Genomic DNA, 21,493 nt, shown 5'->3' with positions numbered 1-21,493 from the left:
CATGAGATAAACCAATTCAGTCAAATCTCAGCCGAGCAGAGATGTTGCATTTCTAAAGAGCCTTCCCACCTTCTCTGCTGCCCAGACTAACTTACGTTTCTCTCCCTCCTCAGTTCTAATGAAGTGTACTTCATCGAATGTCTCTCCCCTTCCTCTCCTGACAGCTCCTGTCTGCCGTAAGTATTTATTTATTGCAATTTACAATGTTTCGCTCTCACGCTGTGCTTTGGAACAGAAGAAGAAATTGCACCAAATATGTTAATGATGATACACTTCATTCTGAGATTGATTGCCAATGTAATCCCTTGATGATGGAGCAGGTCCCTGATCCAAAACATCTGAGTCAGGGAAAACATCCTCGCTGACTCCATCCCGCGGAGACGTTGCCCATTGGAGCGTGTCCATCTGTCTATCCATTTATCTATCAATCTATTGATCTACACATCTGTCGGTCTGTTTATCTATCTATCTATCTATCTATCTCCCTTTACTTATATACTTATTGGGAATTTTCTGTCTTTGCACTGTATTGCAGCTACAAAATCACGTTTCACGTCACACAGTGAATGTCAGTGATAATAAATGTGATCCCGAATTCTCAAACAAGACAAAACCTGCAGAAGCCGGAAATCAGAGCAACACACACAAAATGCTGGAGGAACTCTATGAAGCAGCAGCATCTATGGGGGGATAAAATGTTTGGTGCAAGAGACAGATGGCCATAGAAGAAAGAAAAAAAATTGGGGAGGAGCACTAGAGGGAGGTGACAGGTGGGCAAGGATATTTGGTGAGAGGGGGAAAGGTGGATGGGAAATGGTGAAAAGGGGAGGGGGCGTGGGGACATTGGTTTTGGTGCCGTCAGGTTGCATCTACTCAAACGGAATATAAGGTGTTGTTCCCCCAACCTAAACGTTGCCTCATCACGACAGCGGAGGAGGCCATGGATGGACATATCGGAATGGGAATGTGAATTGGAATTAAAATCAGTGGCCAGTGGGCGATCCCGTTTGTTCTGGTGGACGGAACGTAAATGCTTGGCGACGCTGTCTCCCAATCTATGTCGAGTCTGGTCAATATACTGGAGGCCTCACCGGGAGCGACAATGGTCTTCATTCTGAGACAGATGTCCATGGAAGAAAGAAAAAAATTGGGGTGTGGGGAGGACTACCAGAGAGAGGCGAATGGCAAGAAGCAGATAAGGTGAGGGGCCGGGTAAGGGGATGGGAAATGGTGAAAAGGAATTAAGCGTGACCTCATCACGACAGTGATTGATGGACATGTCGGTACAGGAATTGGAACTGGAATTAAAATCGCTGGACACTGGGAGATCCCGCTTGTTCTGGCGGACTGAGCGCAGGTCTTTTTCAAAGCCGTCTCTCAATCTACGTCGAGCCTCGTTGATGTACACGAGGCCACACCGGGAGCACTGAACACAATAACAAATTCCAACAGACTCACAAGTGAAGTGTCACCTCATATGAAAAGACTGTTTACAGCTCTGAATGTTAGTGAGGGAGGTGTAGGGGCAGGTGTAGTACTTGTTCCGCTTACAAAGATAAGAGCCGGGAGGGAAATTCAGTGGGGAGGGACAAATGGACAAGCGAGTTACGTAGGGGCGATCCGTATGGAAAGGGGGGAGGGGGAGCTAGAGGGACTATACCTTGTTCAACCCTGCTACATGTAAAAACTCCATCCCCTTCTCTCAATTCCTACGTCACCGCTGCATATGATCTCAGGATGAGGATTTTCATTCCAGTGGTCATCCATTTTAATTCCGCTTCCCATTCCCATTGTTGTATGTCCATCCATGGCCCTCTCCTCTGTCGTGATGAGGACACACTTAGGATGGAGGAACAACACCTTGTATTCTGTACGGGTGGCCTCCAACCTGAAAAACTGAACATCGATTTTTCAAATTTCCAGTAATGCCCTCCAAACCGCCGACCCTACTCCACCCCCCCCACATTCTATGTCCCATCTCCTTTTCCCTCTCTCACCATATCTCCTTGACCGCCCATCGCCTCCCTCTGGTGCTCCAACATTTTTTTTGTCTGTTTTAAATGGTCCTGTCTCTTTCACATTCCAAGCTAATTTCTTTATCACCACTCCCTCCCCTCCAGGTTTCACCTAACACCTGGTGTTTCGCTTTCCCCTCCCGGCGCCCTTTAAATCTACTCCTCAGCTGTTATTTTTTCTCCAGTCCTGCCGAGGTGTTTTGGCCCGAATCTCGGACTACACTTCTTTTTTTCACTGAAGCTGTTTGGCCTGCTGAGATCCTCAAGCATTTTTTGTGATTCTCATTCTGGTTATCAATAGAGGAGAAACCAGTTTCCATCCCTCGGGAATTTTCACCAAAGCTGTCAACAATACGACGGGTACATCAGCAAAATAAAATGCACGAAATTAGACGGGTCGACGTGCCCGGGGTGAAGTACAAGGTATAGACTGGGTTAGCGACTGTTCCTCTACGGTGATCTTTATTCTCTGGGTATGGTGCAACAGCTCCACTAACTGGGCATCACCAGCAACAGATCTCTTTTCATTTAATAATGACTATGTCTTCTACACCAAAGACGATGCCCTTATAGCTATCCACAGGGTTTTCCATTGCTGGGGGCGGGTTATTGCATAATGGGGACAGAGACGGAGGGACGAATGGCGGCGAGATAGACAGTGAGAGTGAGATAGAGAGAGAGATGAAATTGTAAGATGGATACGGGAGGAAGTGGGAAAAAACTAAATATTAACAGAGATAGAGAGGAGACGGTGTGAGTTAGATGGAGTGGGATAGAGAGAGAGAGGGGAGAGATATGAAATTGAGAGAGAGAGAGAGAGAGAGAGAGGACAATACGTACAGCATAATCCCTAGTCTTTATCATCCAGTGACTGTAGTTCCACTGCAGAGACTCTAAGTGCTACGGCTTACCTCAGAGCTGACTTGCTGTACTGGGTGTGCGTTTGTCCAGAGTCTCTAGATACGGAGAAATGACACAAGCTGCTGCTATCCGGAACAGCCAATGCAGGAGAAGTGAAACAAATTGTGATTTTAAGTATCTTTCATCTCTGCGTATGGTGCAACAGTTCCTCAAACTGGGCATCACCACCAACATATCTCTTTTCATTTAATAATGACTCTGTCTTCTGTACGAAAGTAGATACCCTTATAATAATCCACAGGATTTTCCATTGCCACCTTCCCACACACTCACTCAGCCGCTCCATATCCCCTTTCATCATCCCACGCCCTGCCCTTCGCTCATACCATCACACTGGTGAGTGTGGTCAGAAACCTTGGTAATAGAACCTGTGGCACCCCTCAGTTCATGGGCTGACGTCGCTGTGACCTGAGCACCACTGACCGTGATTTCCCTCTTCCCATAAACTGCGCACATGACAGAGATGCATGTAGACCCAGTGTTCCTGGTGTAATTATTAACCGAGCCCCAGGTTTAACCTCACAAACATCTCCGGCATGCTGATTTGTCTGAAACAGAGTCTCTTTGGGTGGGATGAAGACGATATTAGAGGGTAAAGATCTAGGTGGATACATATATTCCAGTAGAAACGGAGGGCTGGGTGCGGGATATTGCATAATGGGGACAGAGACGGAGGGACGAATGGGGGAGAGAGTCAGAAAGAAAGAGAGATGAAATTGTAAGACGGATGCTGGAGGAAGTAGGAGAGAAAGGAGCCGGAACAGAGATAGAGAGGTAGGAGTCGGTGTGAGTAAGAGAGAGAAAGAGAGGACAGAGAGACATAGAGAGAGAGAGGGATGGAGAGGGAGAGGGGGTGAGAGAGAGAGAGAAAACACGATACATACAGCATAATCACTTGTCTACTGCCAGACGTTAAGTGCTTCGGCTTACCTCAGTGTCGACTTGCTGTATTGGGTGTGCGCTTGTCCAGAGCCTCGATATATGGAGGGATGACACGTGCTGTTGCTATCCAGAACAGCCAATGCAGGAGAATAAAAAACAACTCGTGATTTTAAGTATTCCAACCGCAAGTATTGCATCATCGAATGGAGCGACATTGTGCAAACCGAAGCTCATTAATTAACTAGGACACCACATCAATATCACAAACATGAGCGGATCCAGACAGCAGCTGAACCCGCCACCTACTTTGCCTACTGTGAGGACAGTATGTGAGACCCCTCACAGTTTTTCACAAAGCTTCCAAATTAACCTGAATCACTTAAGCAAATGAGAGAAGGCATCAACATCGTTAGAGTCCCAGGTTGGTCGTCATTGCTTTTCCGCTGCACCTGTTCTGTTGTCCAGGTAATGACACTCAGTGTCTGTTATTGGAGTAGAGTCCAGGGTAGAACTGTCCACCCACAGGTCGGATCCAGTGGCAGGAGTTGAGGAAACGACCTCAGATAAAAACCCTCCGTGCAGCAATGCCGACTGCGAAACTGTGCGCTCATGAAGACTCACGGTGAAAAATGACCCCGGCACGTTCGACCGCACAAGAGACGGTGGCGCAGGTTCTCCATGCGTTTAAAATTAAACCAAAGCATTTTTCCGGGCGACACTCAATGCTGATTAGGGTTTGGACTGTCTGCGAACACGCTCTGTAATTGACTGAATCAGAGAAGCATAGGGTTTCAGATCAGAAACAACCAAGCGATTTTACCTTAACACACCTTCCTGGACGATTTGAAATTAAATGCTACATCACCAATAAAGCTGAAGAAATTAATACAATAGCAGATCCCTTTTCGAAAATTAGGAACATATGCGTGAGTGCGTGCAATGCGCTGCTGGCAATGGTGTTGGATACGGATACGGTAGGGTCTATTAAGATATTTAGGTAGGTTCATGGATCTTAGGAAAATAGAGGGCTATAGGTAAGCCTAGTAATTTCTCAGGTAGGGACATATTCAGCATAACTTTGTTGGCCGCAGGGCCTGTATTGTGCTGTAGGTTTTCTATGTTTCTATGTTACTCTGGACAAGGTAAGTACAGAACATTAAACAGTGAGAAAGAAGTAACAGAGTTAGTCGAATTTAAAACCGATTAGTATGATACCATACAACAGATAGATGACAATGAAATATATAGGTATCTAGGTGTCAAAGCAAAAAAATCCGACTGCTACAGAGTCAAACATTTCCACAGAATTTACTTCAGACTTAAGAAAATCTGGCAAACAAAGCTCAATAGTAAACATAAAACAAGTGCAATAAACACTTCCGGTATATTCGAAATAACGTCTTCGCTTGGCAACAAATTTTGGCTCGATATCAATCTGGAAAAATTACAAAGAAAAATAAGACCTCAAAGGAGGAAATTTTAGAAAGAAAAATGTACACTCCAGCACACTTAGATTAACATTACCGAGGACAGAAGGGGAAGAATAATAACAGACATTAAACAATAACATGAAACCCCGCTAGTTTCCCTGGCTGTGTAAGTCTAGTTTAATATACACTCCGGTCTGGCCTAACCCGTGATACTGAGAGAGCTCTCCCACCCGATGCACCGTTTTGTGTGGATGCTGTGTAGTTTGCTGCCCTGTTACAAAGTCAGTGCCAAGAAATAATAGACAGCACGCGGCATAAGATAGAAGGAATTATATTCAGGAATCTTAACTAAAGGTTTAGAAAAGAAAATAAGGATTAAAAAAAACAAAAGTGCCAATTATAATTAAACTTAACTCTTCCAAGTGACATATTGACCAATCCTCTGTCAACTGTGAAGCCCTTGCTCCATCTAATCATGATTACCGTAACAAAAGATCCAGTTCACTTTCGAAAACACCCGTTATCGCGAACCATAATCCAAATTCAGCTGCTACAGAAAGACCATTACATTAGCAGTGGAACCTCTTCCGGGGTGTTAAATACTAAACAGTCAGATAACACTTCTAATAATATAGTTTCATCAAAAAAAAACGGAATTTATACCTGATGTGCACATATACATTCTGAAAAGAAGTACCTGCCATTATACCTAAAGGAAAGAACAACTCAGAAAGCTTATGACATAGTCACTACAGGAGAAGAAGTTAACAAATGGGGCAAATGACCCTCCCTGGAACACTAGTCCATCATCTGAGCAGACTAGATGTCTACAATGAAGCTTCCAAAGCCTGGCTCACATCGGGAGACCTCATCCCAGAAACAGAGGGCCCCTTGTGGCATTACAGGGCACCTGGTGAATACAAAAATATCAAAAATACAGAATAAATGAAAAAGAAATATGTCAGAAATTGGAGAGTGTCAAGGACAATGCGTGTCAAGTTGCCATTGGAAGAGAGAAGGTTCTTTAGATATCGAAGCCTGAAGTTTTAAAAGTCTCCTGGACAAGCTATTATACTCCCCAGGGTCCTAATATGTGGAGCACGTGATTGTGGAAGCAACAATAGTGATCTTTCAAGTGTCAATTGAATCTGGCATGGATCCGGGAAAATGGAAAATTGCAAACGTCACTCAAACTGTCAGGAAGGGAGAGAGCCAGAAGAAAGGACAGGACAATTAGGCTGATTTCAGTGTCAAGGAAGATGCTTAAATCGAATATTACAGTTAACATATTTTCTGACATGTGTCAGCAAGTTTTCCTCAGGGGAAGGTTTTGCTTGACAAAGCTTTTGGAATTCCTTCAGAGGTTATCAAGCAGAATAGATAATGTGGAATCGGTAGCTGTTCTGTTCTTGGATTCTTAGAAGACCTCTGATAAGGCATCAGACATGAGGCTGCTAAAAACGTCAAGATCCACGGTATTACATGATAGATGCTAGCATTGAAAAAGCAATGACTGTTTAGCAGGTAGGAAAGAGTGAGAATAAAGAGAGCCTTTTCCGGTAGGCTGTCGGTGACTAGTGGTATTCCACAGTGGTCTGCGTTGGGATCGCTTACGTTATACGTAAGAACGTTTTGGATACTGTTGGTCGGGACGACCTACCAGGGACAAGTTGCAGCGGTGGCATCTCTGGCACTCAGACTGGACCCTCGGCTCAGAAAGGAAGGAGGGAAAAGAGGAGAGCAGTCGTGATTGGGGATTCGATAGTTAGGGGAACAGATGAGAGGTTCTGTGGAAGAGATCGAGAATCCCGGATGGTCTGTTGCCTCCCAGGTGCCAGGGCCCACGATATTTCGAATCGAGTTCTCAGTATTGTCAAGAGGGAGGGTGAGCAGCCGGATGTCGTGGTCTATGTAGGGACCAATGATGTGGATAGGAAGAAGGAGGAGGTCCTACAAAGAAGATTTAGGGAGTTAGGTTCACAGTTGAAGGGCAGGACCTGCTACATGCTAGTAAGGCCAGAAATAGGAAGATAATGCAGCTAAATACGTGGCTAAGGAGTTGGTGCAGGAGGGAGGGCTTCATGTTTCTGGACAATTGGGCTTTGTTCCAGGGAATGTGAGACCTGTTCCGATGGACGGGTTGCAGCTGAACTGGAGGGGGACTAACATCCTTGTGGGAAGGATTGCTAGTGAATCCCCGGGGGGTTTAATCTAGATATGCAGGGGGAGGGGAACCAGAATATTAGAGCAGATAGTGAGGTGGAGCAGGATAAAGGTCATGCGAGATCTTCAAGTATAGTGCATGGAGTAAAGCCAGCTCTGACATATAAAGAGGCTTTGAAGAAAGAGAAGCAGAATAAAACGTGTAAATGTAGTAAGGTAGAAGAGGGGAAAATGGCTTACTTCAATGCAAGAAGCATCAGGAACAAAGGTGATGAACTGAGAGCTTGGATACATACATGGAATTATGATGTAGTGGCCATTACAGAGATTTGGCTGGCACCAGGGCAGGAAGGGATTCTCAATATTCCTGGATTTCAGTGCTTTAAAAGGGATTGGGGGGAGGGAGGGATGAAGGGTGGCATTACAGGTCAGGGATACTATTACAGCTACAGAGAGGGTGGGTAATGTAGCAGGATCATCTTCTCTGTCAGTATCAGTAGAAGTCAGGAACAGGAAGGGAGCAGTTACTCTACTGGGAGTATCCAATGGACCCCCTGGGAGCAGCAAAGATACGGACGAGCAGATTGGGATTTTGGGAAGGTGCAAAAATAACAGGGTTGTTATCACGGGTGACTTTAACTTCCTTAATATTGACTGGCACCTGATTAGTTCTAATAGTTCATAAAACATAGAACAATACAACACAGTACAGGAAATTCGGCCTACAATTTTGTGCCGACCCTTAAACCCTGCCTCCCATATAACGCCCCACCTTAAATTCCTCCATATACCTGTCTAGTAGTCTCCTAAATTTCACTACTGAATCCGCCTCCAACACTGACTCAGGCAGTGCATTCCACGCACCAACCACTCTCTGAGTAAAAAGCTATCCTCTCATATCCTCTTTGAACTTCCCTCCCTTTACCTTAAAGCCATGTTCTCTTGTACCGAGCAGTGGTACACTGGGGAAGAGGCGCTGGCTGTCCACTATATCTATTCCTCTTAATATCTTGTATATCTCTATCATGTCTCCTCTCATCCTCCATCTCTCCAGAGAGTAAAGCCCAGTCTCCCCTAATCTCTGATCATAATGCATACTCTCTAAACCAGGCACCATCCTAGTAAATCTCCTCCGTACCCTTTCCAATGCATCTACATCCTTCCTCTAGTGAGGCGACCAGAACTGGACACAGCACTCCAAGTGTGGCCTAACCAGAGTTTTATAGAGCTGCATCGTTACATCGCATCTCTTCAACTCTATCCCTCGACTTATGAAACCTAATACTCCAAAAGCTTTCTTAACTACCCTGAACTGAACTGGAAGGGGACTACAATCTTGCGGGAAGTTTTGCTACTGCTGCTCCGTGGTGTTTAAAATAGATTTGCAGGGAGAAGGGAAACAGAGTGTTAGAGCAGATAGTGAGGTGGAGGAGGATAAATGTCATGCGAGAGCTGCAAATATAGTGCTTGGAGTAAAGCCAGATCTAGCTTACGAAGAGGCTTTGAGGAAAGAGAAACAGAATAAAGGGTGTAAAGGTAATAAGGTAGAAGGGCTAAAGTGCATGTACTTCATTGCAAGAAGCAACAGGAACAAAGGTGATCAACAGAGAGCTTGGATACATACATGGAATTATGATGAGGTGGCCATTACAGAGACTTGGCTGGCACCAGGGCAGGAATGGATTCTCAATATTCCTGGATTTCAATGTTTTAAAAGAGATAGAGAAGGGGAAATGGAAAGGAGGGGTGGGCATTACTGGTCAGGGATACCATTACAGTTACAGAAATGGTGGGTAATGAAGCAGGATCCTCTTTTGAGTCAATATGGGTAGAGGTCAGGAACAGGAAAGTAGCAGTTCCGCTATTTGGAGTATTCTATAGATCTCCTGATAGCAGCAGAGATACCGAGGAGCAGATTGGGAGCCAGATTTTGGAAAGGTGTAAAAATAACAGGGTTGCTACCATGTGTGACTGTAACTTCCCTAATATTGATTGGCAACTGATTAGTTCCAGTGGTTTAGACGGGGCAGAGATTGTTAAGTGCGTCCTGGATGGATTTCTGTCACAGTATGTTGACATTCCTACTAGAGGTAATGCCATAGTAGATCTAGTATTAGGTAACGAAACGGGTCAGGTCACAAATCTCTGTGTGTGAACATCTGAGGGACAGTGACCACCGCTCCCTGGCCTTTAGCATTATCATGGAAAAGGATAGAATCAGAGAGGACAGGAAGATTTTTAATTTGGGAAGGGCAAATTATGAGGCTATAAGTCTAGAAATTGCGGGTGTGAATTGGGAAGATGTTTTTGCAGGGAAATGTACTATGGACATGTGGTTGATGTTTAAGGATCTCTTGCAGGATGTTAGGGATAAATTTGTCCCGGTGAGGAAGATAAAGAATGGTAGTGTGAAGGAGCCATGGGTGACAAGTGAGGTGGAGAATCTGGTCAGATGGAAGAAGGCAGCATACGTGAGGTTTAGGAAGCAAGGATCAGATGGGTTTATTCAGGAAATAGGGTAGCAAGAAAGGAGGTTAGGAAGGGGCTGAGGAGAGCAAGAAAGGGGCATCAGAAGGACTTAGCGAGTTTCGTAAAGAAAAACCACAAGGTATACTTCAATTATGTGAAGAAGAAAAGGTTGACAGGAGTGAAGATAAGGCCGGTTAGGGATAAAGGTGGGAAGATGTGCCTGGAGGCTATGGAAGTGAGCGAGGTCCTCAATGAATACTTCTCTTCGGTATTCACCAATAAGAGGGAACTTGATGACGGTGAGGACAATATGAGTGAGGTTGATGTTCTGGAGCATGTTGATATTATGGCAGAAGAGGGGTTGGAGTTGTTAAAATACATTAGGACGGATCAGTCCCCGAGGCCTGATGGAATATTCCGCAAGCTGCTCCACGAGGCGAGGGAAGAGAATGCTGAGCCTCTGGCTAGAATCTTTATATCCTCGTTGTCCACGGGAATGGTACCGGAGGATTGGAGGGAGGCGAATGTTGTCCCCTTGTTCAGAAAAAGGTGGTAGGCATAGTCCGGGTATTTATAGACCATTGAGCCTTACGCCTGTGGTGGGAAAGCTGTTGGAAAGAAAATTTAGAATAGAATTTATGGGCATTTAGAGAATCATGGACTGATCAGGGACAGTCCACATGGTTTTGTGAAGGGCAGATCGTGCCTAAGAAGCCTGATAGAGTTCTTTGAGGAGGTGACCAGGCATAAAGATAAGCGAAGTGCAGTGGATCTGATCTACAGGGATTTTAGTAAGGCATTTGACAAGGTACCACACGGTAGGCTTATTCAGAAAGTCTGAAGGCATGGGATCCAGGGAAGTTTGGCCAGATGGATTCAGAATTGGCTTGCCTGCAGAAAGCAGAGGGTCGTGGTGGAGGGGGTACATTCAGATTGGAGGGTTGTGACTAGTGGTGACCCACAAGGATCGGTTCTGGGATTTTTATTAACGACCTGGAAGTGGGTGTAGAAGGGTGGGTTGGCAAGTTTGCAGACGACACAAAGGTTGCTGGTTTTGTAGATCGCATTGAGAATTGTCGAAGATTACAGAGAGACATTGATAGGATGCAGAATTGGGCTGCAAAGTGGCATATGGAGTTCAGACCAGTGAAGTATGAGGTGGTACACTTTGGAAGGACAAACTCCAAGACAGAGTACAAAGTAAATGGCAGGGTACTTGGGAGTGTGGATGAGCAGAGGGATACGGGGGTACAAGTCCTCAGATACCTGAAAGTTGCCTCATAGGTAGATAGTGTCGTTACAAAAGCTTATGAAGTGTTAGCTTTCATAAATTGAGGGATAGAGTTTAAGAGTCGCTGGGGAATGATACACTCTATAAAATTCTGGTTACGCCACACTTGCTGTACTGTTTCCATTTCTGATTGCCTCACTGTAGGAAGGATGTGGAAGCTTTGGAAAGAGTACAGAGGAGATTTACCAGGATGCTGCCTGGTTTAGAGAGTATGCATTATGATCAGAGATTAAGGGAGCTAGGGCTTTAATCTCTTGAGAGAAGGAGGATGAGAGGAGACATGATAGAGGTATACACGATGTTAAGAGGAATAGATAGAGTGGACAGCCAGCGCCTCTTCCCCAGGGTACCACTGCAAAATTCAAGAGGACATGGTTTTAAGGTAAGGGGAGGAAAGTTCAAGGGGGATATTAGAGGAAGATGTTTCACTCAGAGAGTGGTTCTTGCGTGGAATGCACAGCCTGAGTCAGTGGTGGAGTCAGATACACTAGTGAACATTAAGAGACTACTAGACAGACATATGGAGGAATTTAAGGTGGAGGGTTACATTGGAGGCAGGGTTTAAGGGTCGGCTCAGCATTGTGGGCCGAATGGCCTGTAATGTGCTGTGTTGTTCTCGTTCTATATTCTATGTTCTAGCATTCTGCGGAAGTGGAATAGATGGCTTTGTGGCAAAACCTTCAGATGATGCGAAAATAGGTAGAGGGGAAGATAGTTTTGAAAATGCAGACAGGCTCCACAATGATTTAGATGGATTGGGAGAATGGGCAAAGAGGTAGGGAATTGAATGCAGTGTCTTCTCCTGTATGATTAAATAAAAGCACGGAATATTTTAGAATTCCTTAAACGTTTATTGGCCGGTTGAGTCGCTGCTGTGAAATGCCAATGCGATATTACCATTCATTTCAAGAGGAATAGAATATAAAAGCAAGAATGAATGAAACATAAGAAAACTCTGGGCAGGCTGTTTTTGGCGTACTGTGACCCGTTTTGGTCTCACTAAGAAGGGATGTGCTAGAAGGTGAGTGCGGTATCATTTGTAAAGGAGGGGAATTATATTTAATTAATTAATTTTGAAGGATTAAAATGCAGGAAGAGCTCAGAAAATCAGGCAGCAACTGTGGAAAAGAGTGCAATATGTACTTACGGCCGCAGAGAGAAGGCAGCTCTGATCTGGAATGGAGGCCCCATTCTTGGAGCAGATGCGGATGAGATGAAGGAAAGGAGAAAAGGGAATGGTATTTTTAAAGGAAACTGCAAGGGAAGAGATATGGACCAGGTAACAGTTGGAGCCGGTATGTTTCTAATGAACAGGGTCGACAATTTATCTCCAGTGATGGAGACACAGAGATCGAGCAAGGGAAGGGAGTTGCTAAAATGGACCAAGTGTGGTTAAGGTCAGTGTGGACGTTGGTGGCAAATGTGATGAAATTCACGGCCTCAGAGCAGGTGCATGAAAAGCATCAATGCTGTCATCAGTGTTCTGGAGGACAAGATGGGGAACATTTCTGGGGAAAGTTTGGCACAGGGACGAAGCCCATAGACAGCCTTCGTGCCTGGATAAAGTAGAAGGAGCCGAAAGAAAAATATTGAGGGTGAGGCTGAATTCTGCCAGACAGAGGAAAGTGGTGGCGGATCAGGGTAGAGGCGTATTGAGAGTGGTTATTCACGCTGAAAATGAGGCAATCGTGGTCAGGAAATTGATCATTAGAGAGGAGATCACGAGCATGATAAGCTTCGCCAATGTAGCTGGGAAGCGACTGAACCTGGGAAGACAGAATCGGTTTGAGGTACGAGCATTGGAGTACAGTGGGTCAGGAACAGGCAGCAAATGGGCCTACCCGGAACAGTCGCGATTATGGATCTTGGGTATTGGGGCAAAATAAACAGATCTGGGCGAAGGATCTGTGAGTTTGGTGACAGTGGATGGGAGTTCTGCAGAACTGATGAGGTCACTAACAGTGTCTTAAACAGTTTTGCGACACTGCGGAGCTGGGCTTTCTTTATGTGGTAGGGATAAGGAGGTGTTGGACTCCACAAATTCAGTCCGAAACATTACAACAGCACAATCTTTGTCTGGGGTTTTTTTGGTAAGTTTGGGATAGGCGCAGAGAGAGCAGAGTTTAGAGTGGGTAAGACAAGAGGAGAAATGAGGCGTGGTAGTGTACCTGACTGATGTATCGTTGGGAATTAGGGATTAAAAGATCCAAAGCAGGGCAGCGAAACAATGCGATCTGTGGAAGGAGTTTTGCAGAAGGGAGAAGTAGAAATCTGTGCGTCGGCTAGAAAGAGCAGCACCTTGTATTTATTACTGTTAACACTGACTTAGACAATTTGGACGTTGTGTGTTAAAAAAAGTATGACTCTCCCTTCTCAGGCTCAAATTGCACAATCAAATAAACACGAAAAACAAAGTTTGTTTGCAGCATTCTGCGGGAAGATTTTACTTCAGAAACTAGCAATATTGCACAGTCGACTTTTATAGCAGAGCCACTTGGTTCTCGGACCGAGGTGTTGACTGTAGGAAGGGTCGCATCATGCTTAATAAGTTATTGTGTCTTTTTTAAATCCAAAAAAGTGGCCAGGAAACTCAAAATAATCGAAAAAATTAAATATGTGGGCAAACTAGCCAATGACATGAAGTAGGATGCTAAAAGTCTGTTTTTCAGTTACGTAAAGAGTAAAAGGGAGGTGACAGCTGAAAATAGACCACTGGAAGTATTGCTGGTGAAGTAGTAATAGGGGGCAAAGAAATGGCATATGAGCCGAATGAGAACTTTGCATTAGACCTTACTGTGGAAGACATTACCACTGTGGCTAAGGACCGTGCGTGCCAGGGAGAACAAGTGAGAGCCTTTGCTATTACAAACGAAAAAGTGCCAGGGAAACGAAAAGGCATACATTGTACAACAAGAAGCTCCTAAAGATGTTGCCGAAGAGATAGCAGATGCATTTGTTATGATCTTCCAAGAATCACTCGATTCTGATATGGGTTCGGAGGACAGTAAAATTTCAAATGTCACTGCACACTTTAAGAAGGGAGGAAGACAAATAAAGAAAAACATTTTAAGACTGACAGACTAACCTCAGCAGCTTTGAACATTTTGGTGTCCAGTAATAACAATGATGTTTCTGATAATTGGAGATTAATGATAAAGCTGTCAAAAACAGCATGATCTCTGTCAACGGACATCGTGCCTGACAAATCTGAAACAGTTCCTTAAGGACGTAACAAGTAGGATGGAGAAAAGGAAAGGCAGTGGATGTCCTTTACTTGGATTTTCGAAAGGCAGTTGATATGGTGCTACTCATGATGCTTCATAACAAGATAAAATCACATGGTATTACAGAAAAGATACTGACGTGGTTGGAGGGATAGTAGAATAGCAGGAGTCAGCAAGTGGAATAAAGGAGGCATAATATGGTTGGCTGCCAGTAACTGGCAATCTTCCTCAGGGGCCTGTATTTAGAATGTTACCTCCCATATTGCTTGTCAATGATTGAGATAATGGAATTGATAGCTTTCTTGCAACATTCAGAGATGTTCTGAAGATAGTTGGATGGGTCGGTAGTGCCGAGGAAGCAATACGATTGAGGAAGGAAATTTGAGCATCAGGGTATATGGTGAGAGGGCAGGTGTATGGGGTTGAATCGATCCGGGATCAGCCATTACAAAATGATAGACGGGATCATTGGTTTGAATGGATTAATTCTACTCCTTTGTCTAATGGCTTCATGGTCTAAGGGCTTATACAAATTGGCAGAATGGTCGAAAAAAATAGCAGATGGGATATAGTTTTCAGAAAGGAATGAAAATGCATTTTGGCAAAAGGAACAAACGTGCAGAATGTTATCGAAGACAATTCAAACATGAGAGGAGCAGAGGGCCTGAAGAGACGACTTGCTAGACTCCGTGAAGGGTGATTTACAGATGGAGCTCGTCGTAAAGAAGGAAAGTGCAATGTTGTGATTCATTTCAAAGTGGAATATAATATAAAAACAACAAGATGTTGCTGAGGTTTTATAAGATACTCTTCTGCTCTTGGAAATATTGCCAATAAGGTTGGCCTTTTAAGTTCTTCCAGTATTTTAATCCTTCAAAGATATGTTTTCCCTTCCTCTGCGATTGATGCTGCACTGCCCTTGTCTGATGATAGCACATCCGTTCATAGTGGGACCAAAACGGCTCACTGTACTGCATGAGCGGCTTCCCCAGCGCTCGATAAAGCTTCATTCAAAATTATGCCTTGCTTTTATATTCTATTCCTTCTAAAATGAAGGTTCCACTGCTAATGTAATGGCCATTCTGTAGAAGCTGGGTATGGGATATGGTTAGGGATAATGGGTGTTTTGGAATGTGAACCTTTTCAGTTCTTACTGTTCTTTGTAAATTTTTGAGAATGATTTCGGCCGAAATATGTTGCTAAAACAAAAACGTTAACACGGATATCACGGAAGCTTTCTTTGCCTTTGTTGTAAGTTTACTATTGAACTTTGTTTGGCAGATTTTCGAAAGCCTGAAGTAAATTATATGGAATGCTTTTTTCATTTGTCGGAATATGATCCATTTTGCTTGTTGTAGACACCTAAATACCTACTGTATATGTTTCATTTTCATCCATCTGTTGTATCCTCTCATGGTACTCATTTTTGAATTCAACTAACTCTACTACATCTTCCCCTCTGCTTTATGTTCTGTGGTTATCTAGTCCAATCTATATGTCAGATTTTCTTTCGAAAAAAGTTCTACTATTTGCATTCATTGCTTTAGCTTTAAAGGTGAGCTAGCATTTAATTTCAAATCATCAGGAAGGTGTTTTAAGATGTAATTGGTTTTGTTGCTTCTGAACTGAATCCCTATATTCCTCTGTTTCAGTTGAATTCGAGAGCGGATTTGAAGACTGTCAAAACCCCAGTAGTCTGAGAGTGTCGCCCGGAATCGCATGGGTAACCTGCACTGCTGTCTTAGGGGCCGGAACAACGTGCTGGGGTGATCTCTTACAGTGACTCTACCTGAGCACACAGTTCTGCAGTATGGATTGCTGTACGAAGTGATTTAACCTGAGGTCGGTGCCCAGAACTACTGCCACTGGAACGGACCTGTGATTTGACAGTTGTTTTCCAGACTCACCCTGCTCGGATTAGAGACAATGACGGTCAGTAGCTCGACAACAGAATAGGTGCAGTTCTGTGTAACGTCCGAAATGTGATGACGATCAAACTAGGATTCTAACGACACAGATGTCTTCATCCATTTGCATAAGTGTCTGATGTTCATTTGGAAGCATTGTGGAGAACGGTGAGGTGTCTCACATACTGTCCTCCTCGTAGGCAAAGTAGGTCAGCTGCTGTCTGGATCCACTCATGTTTGTGACATTGCGGCGGTGTCCTAGTTAATCAATGAACATCTGTTTGCACAAAGTAGCTCCATACGATCATAAGAACATTAAAAAAATAAGAAATAGGAGCAGGAGTAGGCCATCCGGCCCATCCAACCTGTCTCGCTATTCAATAAGTTTATGGTCGATCTGTCTGTAAAGTCAGCTCCATCGACCTGCCTCTTCCCCATAACCCTTAATTGTCTTACAATGTAAAAAAAAACTATCTAACTGTTTCTTAAATATAGTTAGTGAAGATGCCTCAACTGCTTTCCTGGGCAGAGAATTCCACAGATTCTCCTCATGTCCGTGCTAAATCTTCTCCCCTGAATCTTCAGGCAATGTCCCCGAGTTCGAGTCTCACCTACCAATGGATACAACTTTCCTACTTCTATCTTATCTATCCCTTTCAAAATGTTGCATGTTTCTATAAGATCCCCTCTCATTCGTCTGAACTGCAGAGAATATAATCCCAAGCTACTCAATCTCTCCTCATAGGTTAACCCCTTCATCCCGATGCAATATTTGCGGGCAAAGTACTTAAAATCACGAGTTTCTTTTTTTTTCCGTCTCCTGCACTGGCTGTTCTGCATAGCAACAGCCTGTGTTATCTCGCTGTATATAGAGGCTCTGGGCAAACACACAACCAGTACAGCAAGACAACACTGAGCTAAGCCGTAGGACTTAGTGTCTCAGCATTGGATCAGTAGTCACTGGATGTAAGAAGCAAGGGGTTATTCTGCACTTATCGCCCCCAATTTCCACCTCTCTCTCTCTCTCTCTCTCTCTCTCTCTCTCTCTCTCTCTCTCTCTCTCTCTCTCTCTCTCTCTCTCTCTCTCTCTCATTTTCTCTCACTCCTCTCTCTCAATTCCATCTCTCTCTCTTTCCCCTTCTCTCTCTCGCTCTCTCTCTCTCTCTGTCAGTCTCTCTCCCTCCCCTTGCCTCGCTGCCTCTTCAACTATGCTTTCCCTCTCTAATTCACACTCTTACATCTCCATCTCTGTTCCAGCTGCTCTCTCTCGCAACTCCTGCAGTCTCTATTGAGCAATTTCATCTCTCTCCCCCATCCGTCCCTCCGCCCCTGTCCACATTTCGCCATGTTCCGTCCCCAACCCTCTGTCTCCGTCTGGAATATGTGCATCCACCTCGCTCTCTACCCTGCCATATCATCTTCAACCCACCCGCAGAGACTCAGTGTCAGACAAAACACCGTGCCGGAGATGTTGTTGAAGTTAAGCCTGGGTCTGGGTTATAGATCACACAAGAAACACTGGGTCTAAATGCACCTCCAGCATGTTGGCAGTCTGTAAGAGCGGGAAATCACGGTCAGTGGTGTTCAGGACACAGCGACGTCTCCCATGAACTGAGGAGTGTCACAGATCCAAGGACCAAAGTTTCTGACGACATTCACCATGTGTAGGAGTGAGCGCAGAGCAGGGCTTGGGATGATGAAATGGAATATGCAGCGGCCGGGTAAGTGTGTGGGAAGGTGGCAATGGAATATCGTGTGGATGGCTGTAAGGGCATCTACCGTGGTGCTGAAGACAATGTCTTTATTAAATAGAAAGTGATCTGTGGATGCTGATGCCCAGTTTGTGGAGCAGGGCCACCACACCAGAGACTGAAAACCAGCCTGGGAGAACAGTCGCTAACTCACTGCACTGATGGCGCTGGGCTTTCTCCCCAAAGAGCTTGCTCAGTGAAGTGGAAAAGTTCGTTCGAATTGTGCGCGACGTTTTTGCAGATGTACCGAGTGTATTGTGGACAGTGTTAGTCTCGGAGAGGGCAGTGAAGATTACCTAGGGAGGGGTACTGGTCTGTCCTCTGGAGTAGATATTAACAAATAGAATCAGAATCACAAAAATTGCTTGAGGAACTCAGCAGGCCAGGCAGCATCTATGAAAAAACAAGTCCAGTCGTAGTTTCGGGACGCAACACTACTCTAAGACTGGAGAAAAAGAAAAAAGCTGAGGCATCGACATAAAACGTGGTGTGGTGGTAGTGTCCTGAGGTTAGAGCGAAACGCCAGGTTATAGGCTAAATCTGAAGGGGAGGGATGAAGTGAATAGCTGGGAAGTTGGTTGGTGAAAGAGGCAGAAGGACATAGAAGAAACTAATAATGAGGAGCAGCACCAGAGGGAGGCGATGGGCGGTCAAGTAGATAAGGTAAGAGAGGGAAAACGGGATGAGAAATAGATAGGGGGTGTTACTGGAGGGCATTACGGGAAGTATGTAAAGTCAATGTTTGTGCCATCAGTTGGATGCAACCCAGGAGGACTATAATTACTCCATCCTAAGTGTGGCCTCATCACAACAGTGGAGGAAGATATGGATGGATACACCGCAGTGGGAATGGGAAGTGGAATTAATATGTCTGACCATAGAATGAAAAGCCTCATCCTGAGAGAATATGCGGCGCTGCTGGAGGCATCGACATAAAACGTGGTGTGGAGGAATTGAGAGAATGGAATGGTGTTTTACAAGTACCAGTGTCAGACGAGGTATAGAGCAAGTACCAGCGTTGAACGCCATCCCCTTCTCTCAGTTCCTCCGTCATCCACAACCAAGCACACCATTCCCTCTCTCCTTATCCACGTTCTGCTATCCATACGGACCTCCCAGTGTGCGACTTTCGTATCTTTGCTGGCAGAAGAAGTGCCACAGATCCTTACCTAAACAATCCTTCCATGTGAGCCGACATGTGGGATCTTGCAGTGGCCACCGACTTTAATTCCAATTCCCATTCCAATTCAGATTTGTCCATCCATGGCCTGCTCCACTGTCCTGACGAGGCCGCACTCAGGTTTGAAGAACAACACCTTATATTCCATTTGGATATCCTGCAACCTGATGGCAAGAACATCGTTGTCTAAAACTTCCAGCAATGCGCCCAGGCCCTTTCCCCTTTTCTCCAATTCCCATCACCTTTCCCCTCTCTCACTTCATTTGCTTGTCCGCCCGTCGTCTCCCTCTGGTGTTCTCCCCAACTTTTATTCTTCTTTCTACCATGGCCTCCATCCTCTTTCAACAATCAACTTCCCATCTATTTACTTCATCACTCCCCCTCCAGGATTCACCTATCACACGGCGTTTCTACCTCCCCTCCACCCAACTTTTTAATCTACTCCTCAGGTTTCTGTTTTCCAGTCCTGCCGAAGGGCTTCGGTCGGAAAACTCCAGTGTATTTGTTTCCATAGATGCTACCTAGATGGGAAATATAAAGGTTTGCGTGTGTTGGAGAGCATTACTGGAAGTTTGAAAAATCACTATTCATGTCATCGGGTTGGAGGCGAGCCAATCAGAACATCAGGCGCTCTTTCTCCATCCTAAGTGTGGCTTCATCACGACAGAGTGGAGATCAGGGATGGACATACCTCAATGGGAATGGAAGTGGAAGACCAGTAGAATGAAAAGCCTCACCCTGAGAGCATATGCAGCGGCGACTGAGGACTTGAGAGCAGGGGATGGTGTTTTAACAAGCAGCAGGGTTGAACAAGTTATAGTTACTCTCGCCCTCCGCCCCTTTCCATACGGATCGTATATTCGTCTCTGCCCACCGATCTTCCTCCTGGCAAATGGAGCAGTTGCTACACCTGCCCCTACACATCACCCTCTCACTGACATTCGGTGGTCCCGGTGTGACCTGTTGCATATCAACGACACTCGACATAGATTGGGAGACGGATTTGCCAAGCATCTACGTTCCGTCCGCCAGAACAAGCGGGGTCGGAAACTGGCAACCGAGTTTGCTTCCATTTCTCATTCCCGTTCTGATATGTCCATCCATGGCCACCTCAAATGTCGTGAGAAGGCCACGCTGAGGTTGGAAAACAACACCTTATATTCCGGTTGATTAGATGCAACCTGACACCACGAAAATCGATGTATCAATCTTCCTGTAATATGCCACGCGCCCTCTCCCTTTCACGATTTCCCATCCCCTTGCACCCCTCTCACTTTACCAGAGAAAGGGAAACTATTTGCGATTGAGTATATTTCATTAGAACTGAGGAGAGAGAGAAAAGTAAGTTGGTCTGGGCAGAGAAGTTGCGAAGGCGCTGTAGTAACCAAATAAATATCCCTGTTCGGGTGAGATTTGAGCACTCCATGTGGTAAATAATTTGTTTTATCTGATGTACGAGGTAGAGTGCAAAGATTTTTTTAAGCACTGTGCCAAACACTCCGCAACTTCTGTCCGACCACCCCATCCCTCTATCCGCCCTTAAACCTTGCAAATCTTCCTCGGCAGATTTCACCCAGTCACTCTTCCTCTCCCGCCTAATCTATAGGAACTCTCCTTCCCCTTCTCTCTAAGAGAGATCCCAGCAGGTTTTCTGTCTTTTTCTGGAATGGAGAAGGATGGCTGGGTTGTTCTAACCGTTGGAGGGCATGGATCGTTCACACATTGGGAACGTTATCCCATGTTGCAGATGTGTTTCTAAGGTACACCATCCAGATTTAAGAGGCTGGGTGAGAGGTTCACAGGTTCACTAGCCGTAGGGCTAGCTGTGGTGGTGCTGGGGTTTCTGGAGCCGGATTGCGGTGCCCTGGTGGGGGAGGGTGGATATATTCTTGCCTGCAATCCCTAGTATCGAGATGAAAAAATAGAATTGTGGCTTTTTTGCCACTATACGAAATCAATGCGAAGCTGTTGGGTACCAGAATTGACGCAACGGGCCGAAGGATTGCCTGCTGTATGACCCTATCAATGACCCTATGCTGATGGCAAATACTGGGTAGCGACTGCTTCTGTTTTCGCAGGGTGACTATGCTGTTCTACGTACGGCCTGACTGGTCTTCAAAGCTGGCTTGTGCGAAAGGTGACCTGTGAGCGAAATCGCTTTCCTTCCGCAGTCCTAAATCTGCCGCTCAGTTCCGATCCCTGCCTCGCCCGGCCTCCCTGCCCTGTACCGCCTCCGACATGAACCCTGCCAACGGCCAAT

The 21,493-nt window shown here is 45.2% G+C and overlaps 1 protein-coding gene across 4 annotated transcripts in view; it reads right to left on the bottom strand.

Moving 5' to 3' along the window:
• LOC140721815 (uncharacterized) overlaps positions 1 to 21,493 on the bottom strand; it is a 51,987-nt gene that overhangs the window by 15,565 nt on the left and 14,929 nt on the right. The window contains exons 2-3 of one of the 4 annotated variants that reach the window (XM_073036622.1): positions 3,867 to 3,941; positions 2,927 to 2,998 (exon numbers count right to left, since the gene is read on the bottom strand). In XM_073036622.1, coding sequence (XP_072892723.1) covers positions 2,927 to 2,998; positions 3,867 to 3,941 — 147 coding nt within the window. Of the gene's footprint in view, positions 1 to 2,926; positions 2,999 to 3,866; positions 4,267 to 21,493 lie in introns of those variants that run through there. The other 3 variants (XM_073036621.1, XM_073036624.1, XM_073036623.1) reach the window with 3 other exon arrangements.

The sequence above is a fragment of the Hemitrygon akajei genome, unplaced genomic scaffold (genome assembly GCF_048418815.1).
Source record: "Hemitrygon akajei unplaced genomic scaffold, sHemAka1.3 Scf000062, whole genome shotgun sequence".
Classification (NCBI taxonomy): Eukaryota; Metazoa; Chordata; class Chondrichthyes; order Myliobatiformes; family Dasyatidae; genus Hemitrygon; species Hemitrygon akajei.
Note: the sequence above shows the minus strand (reverse complement) of the source record. Positions and strands in the feature narration are given on the sequence as shown.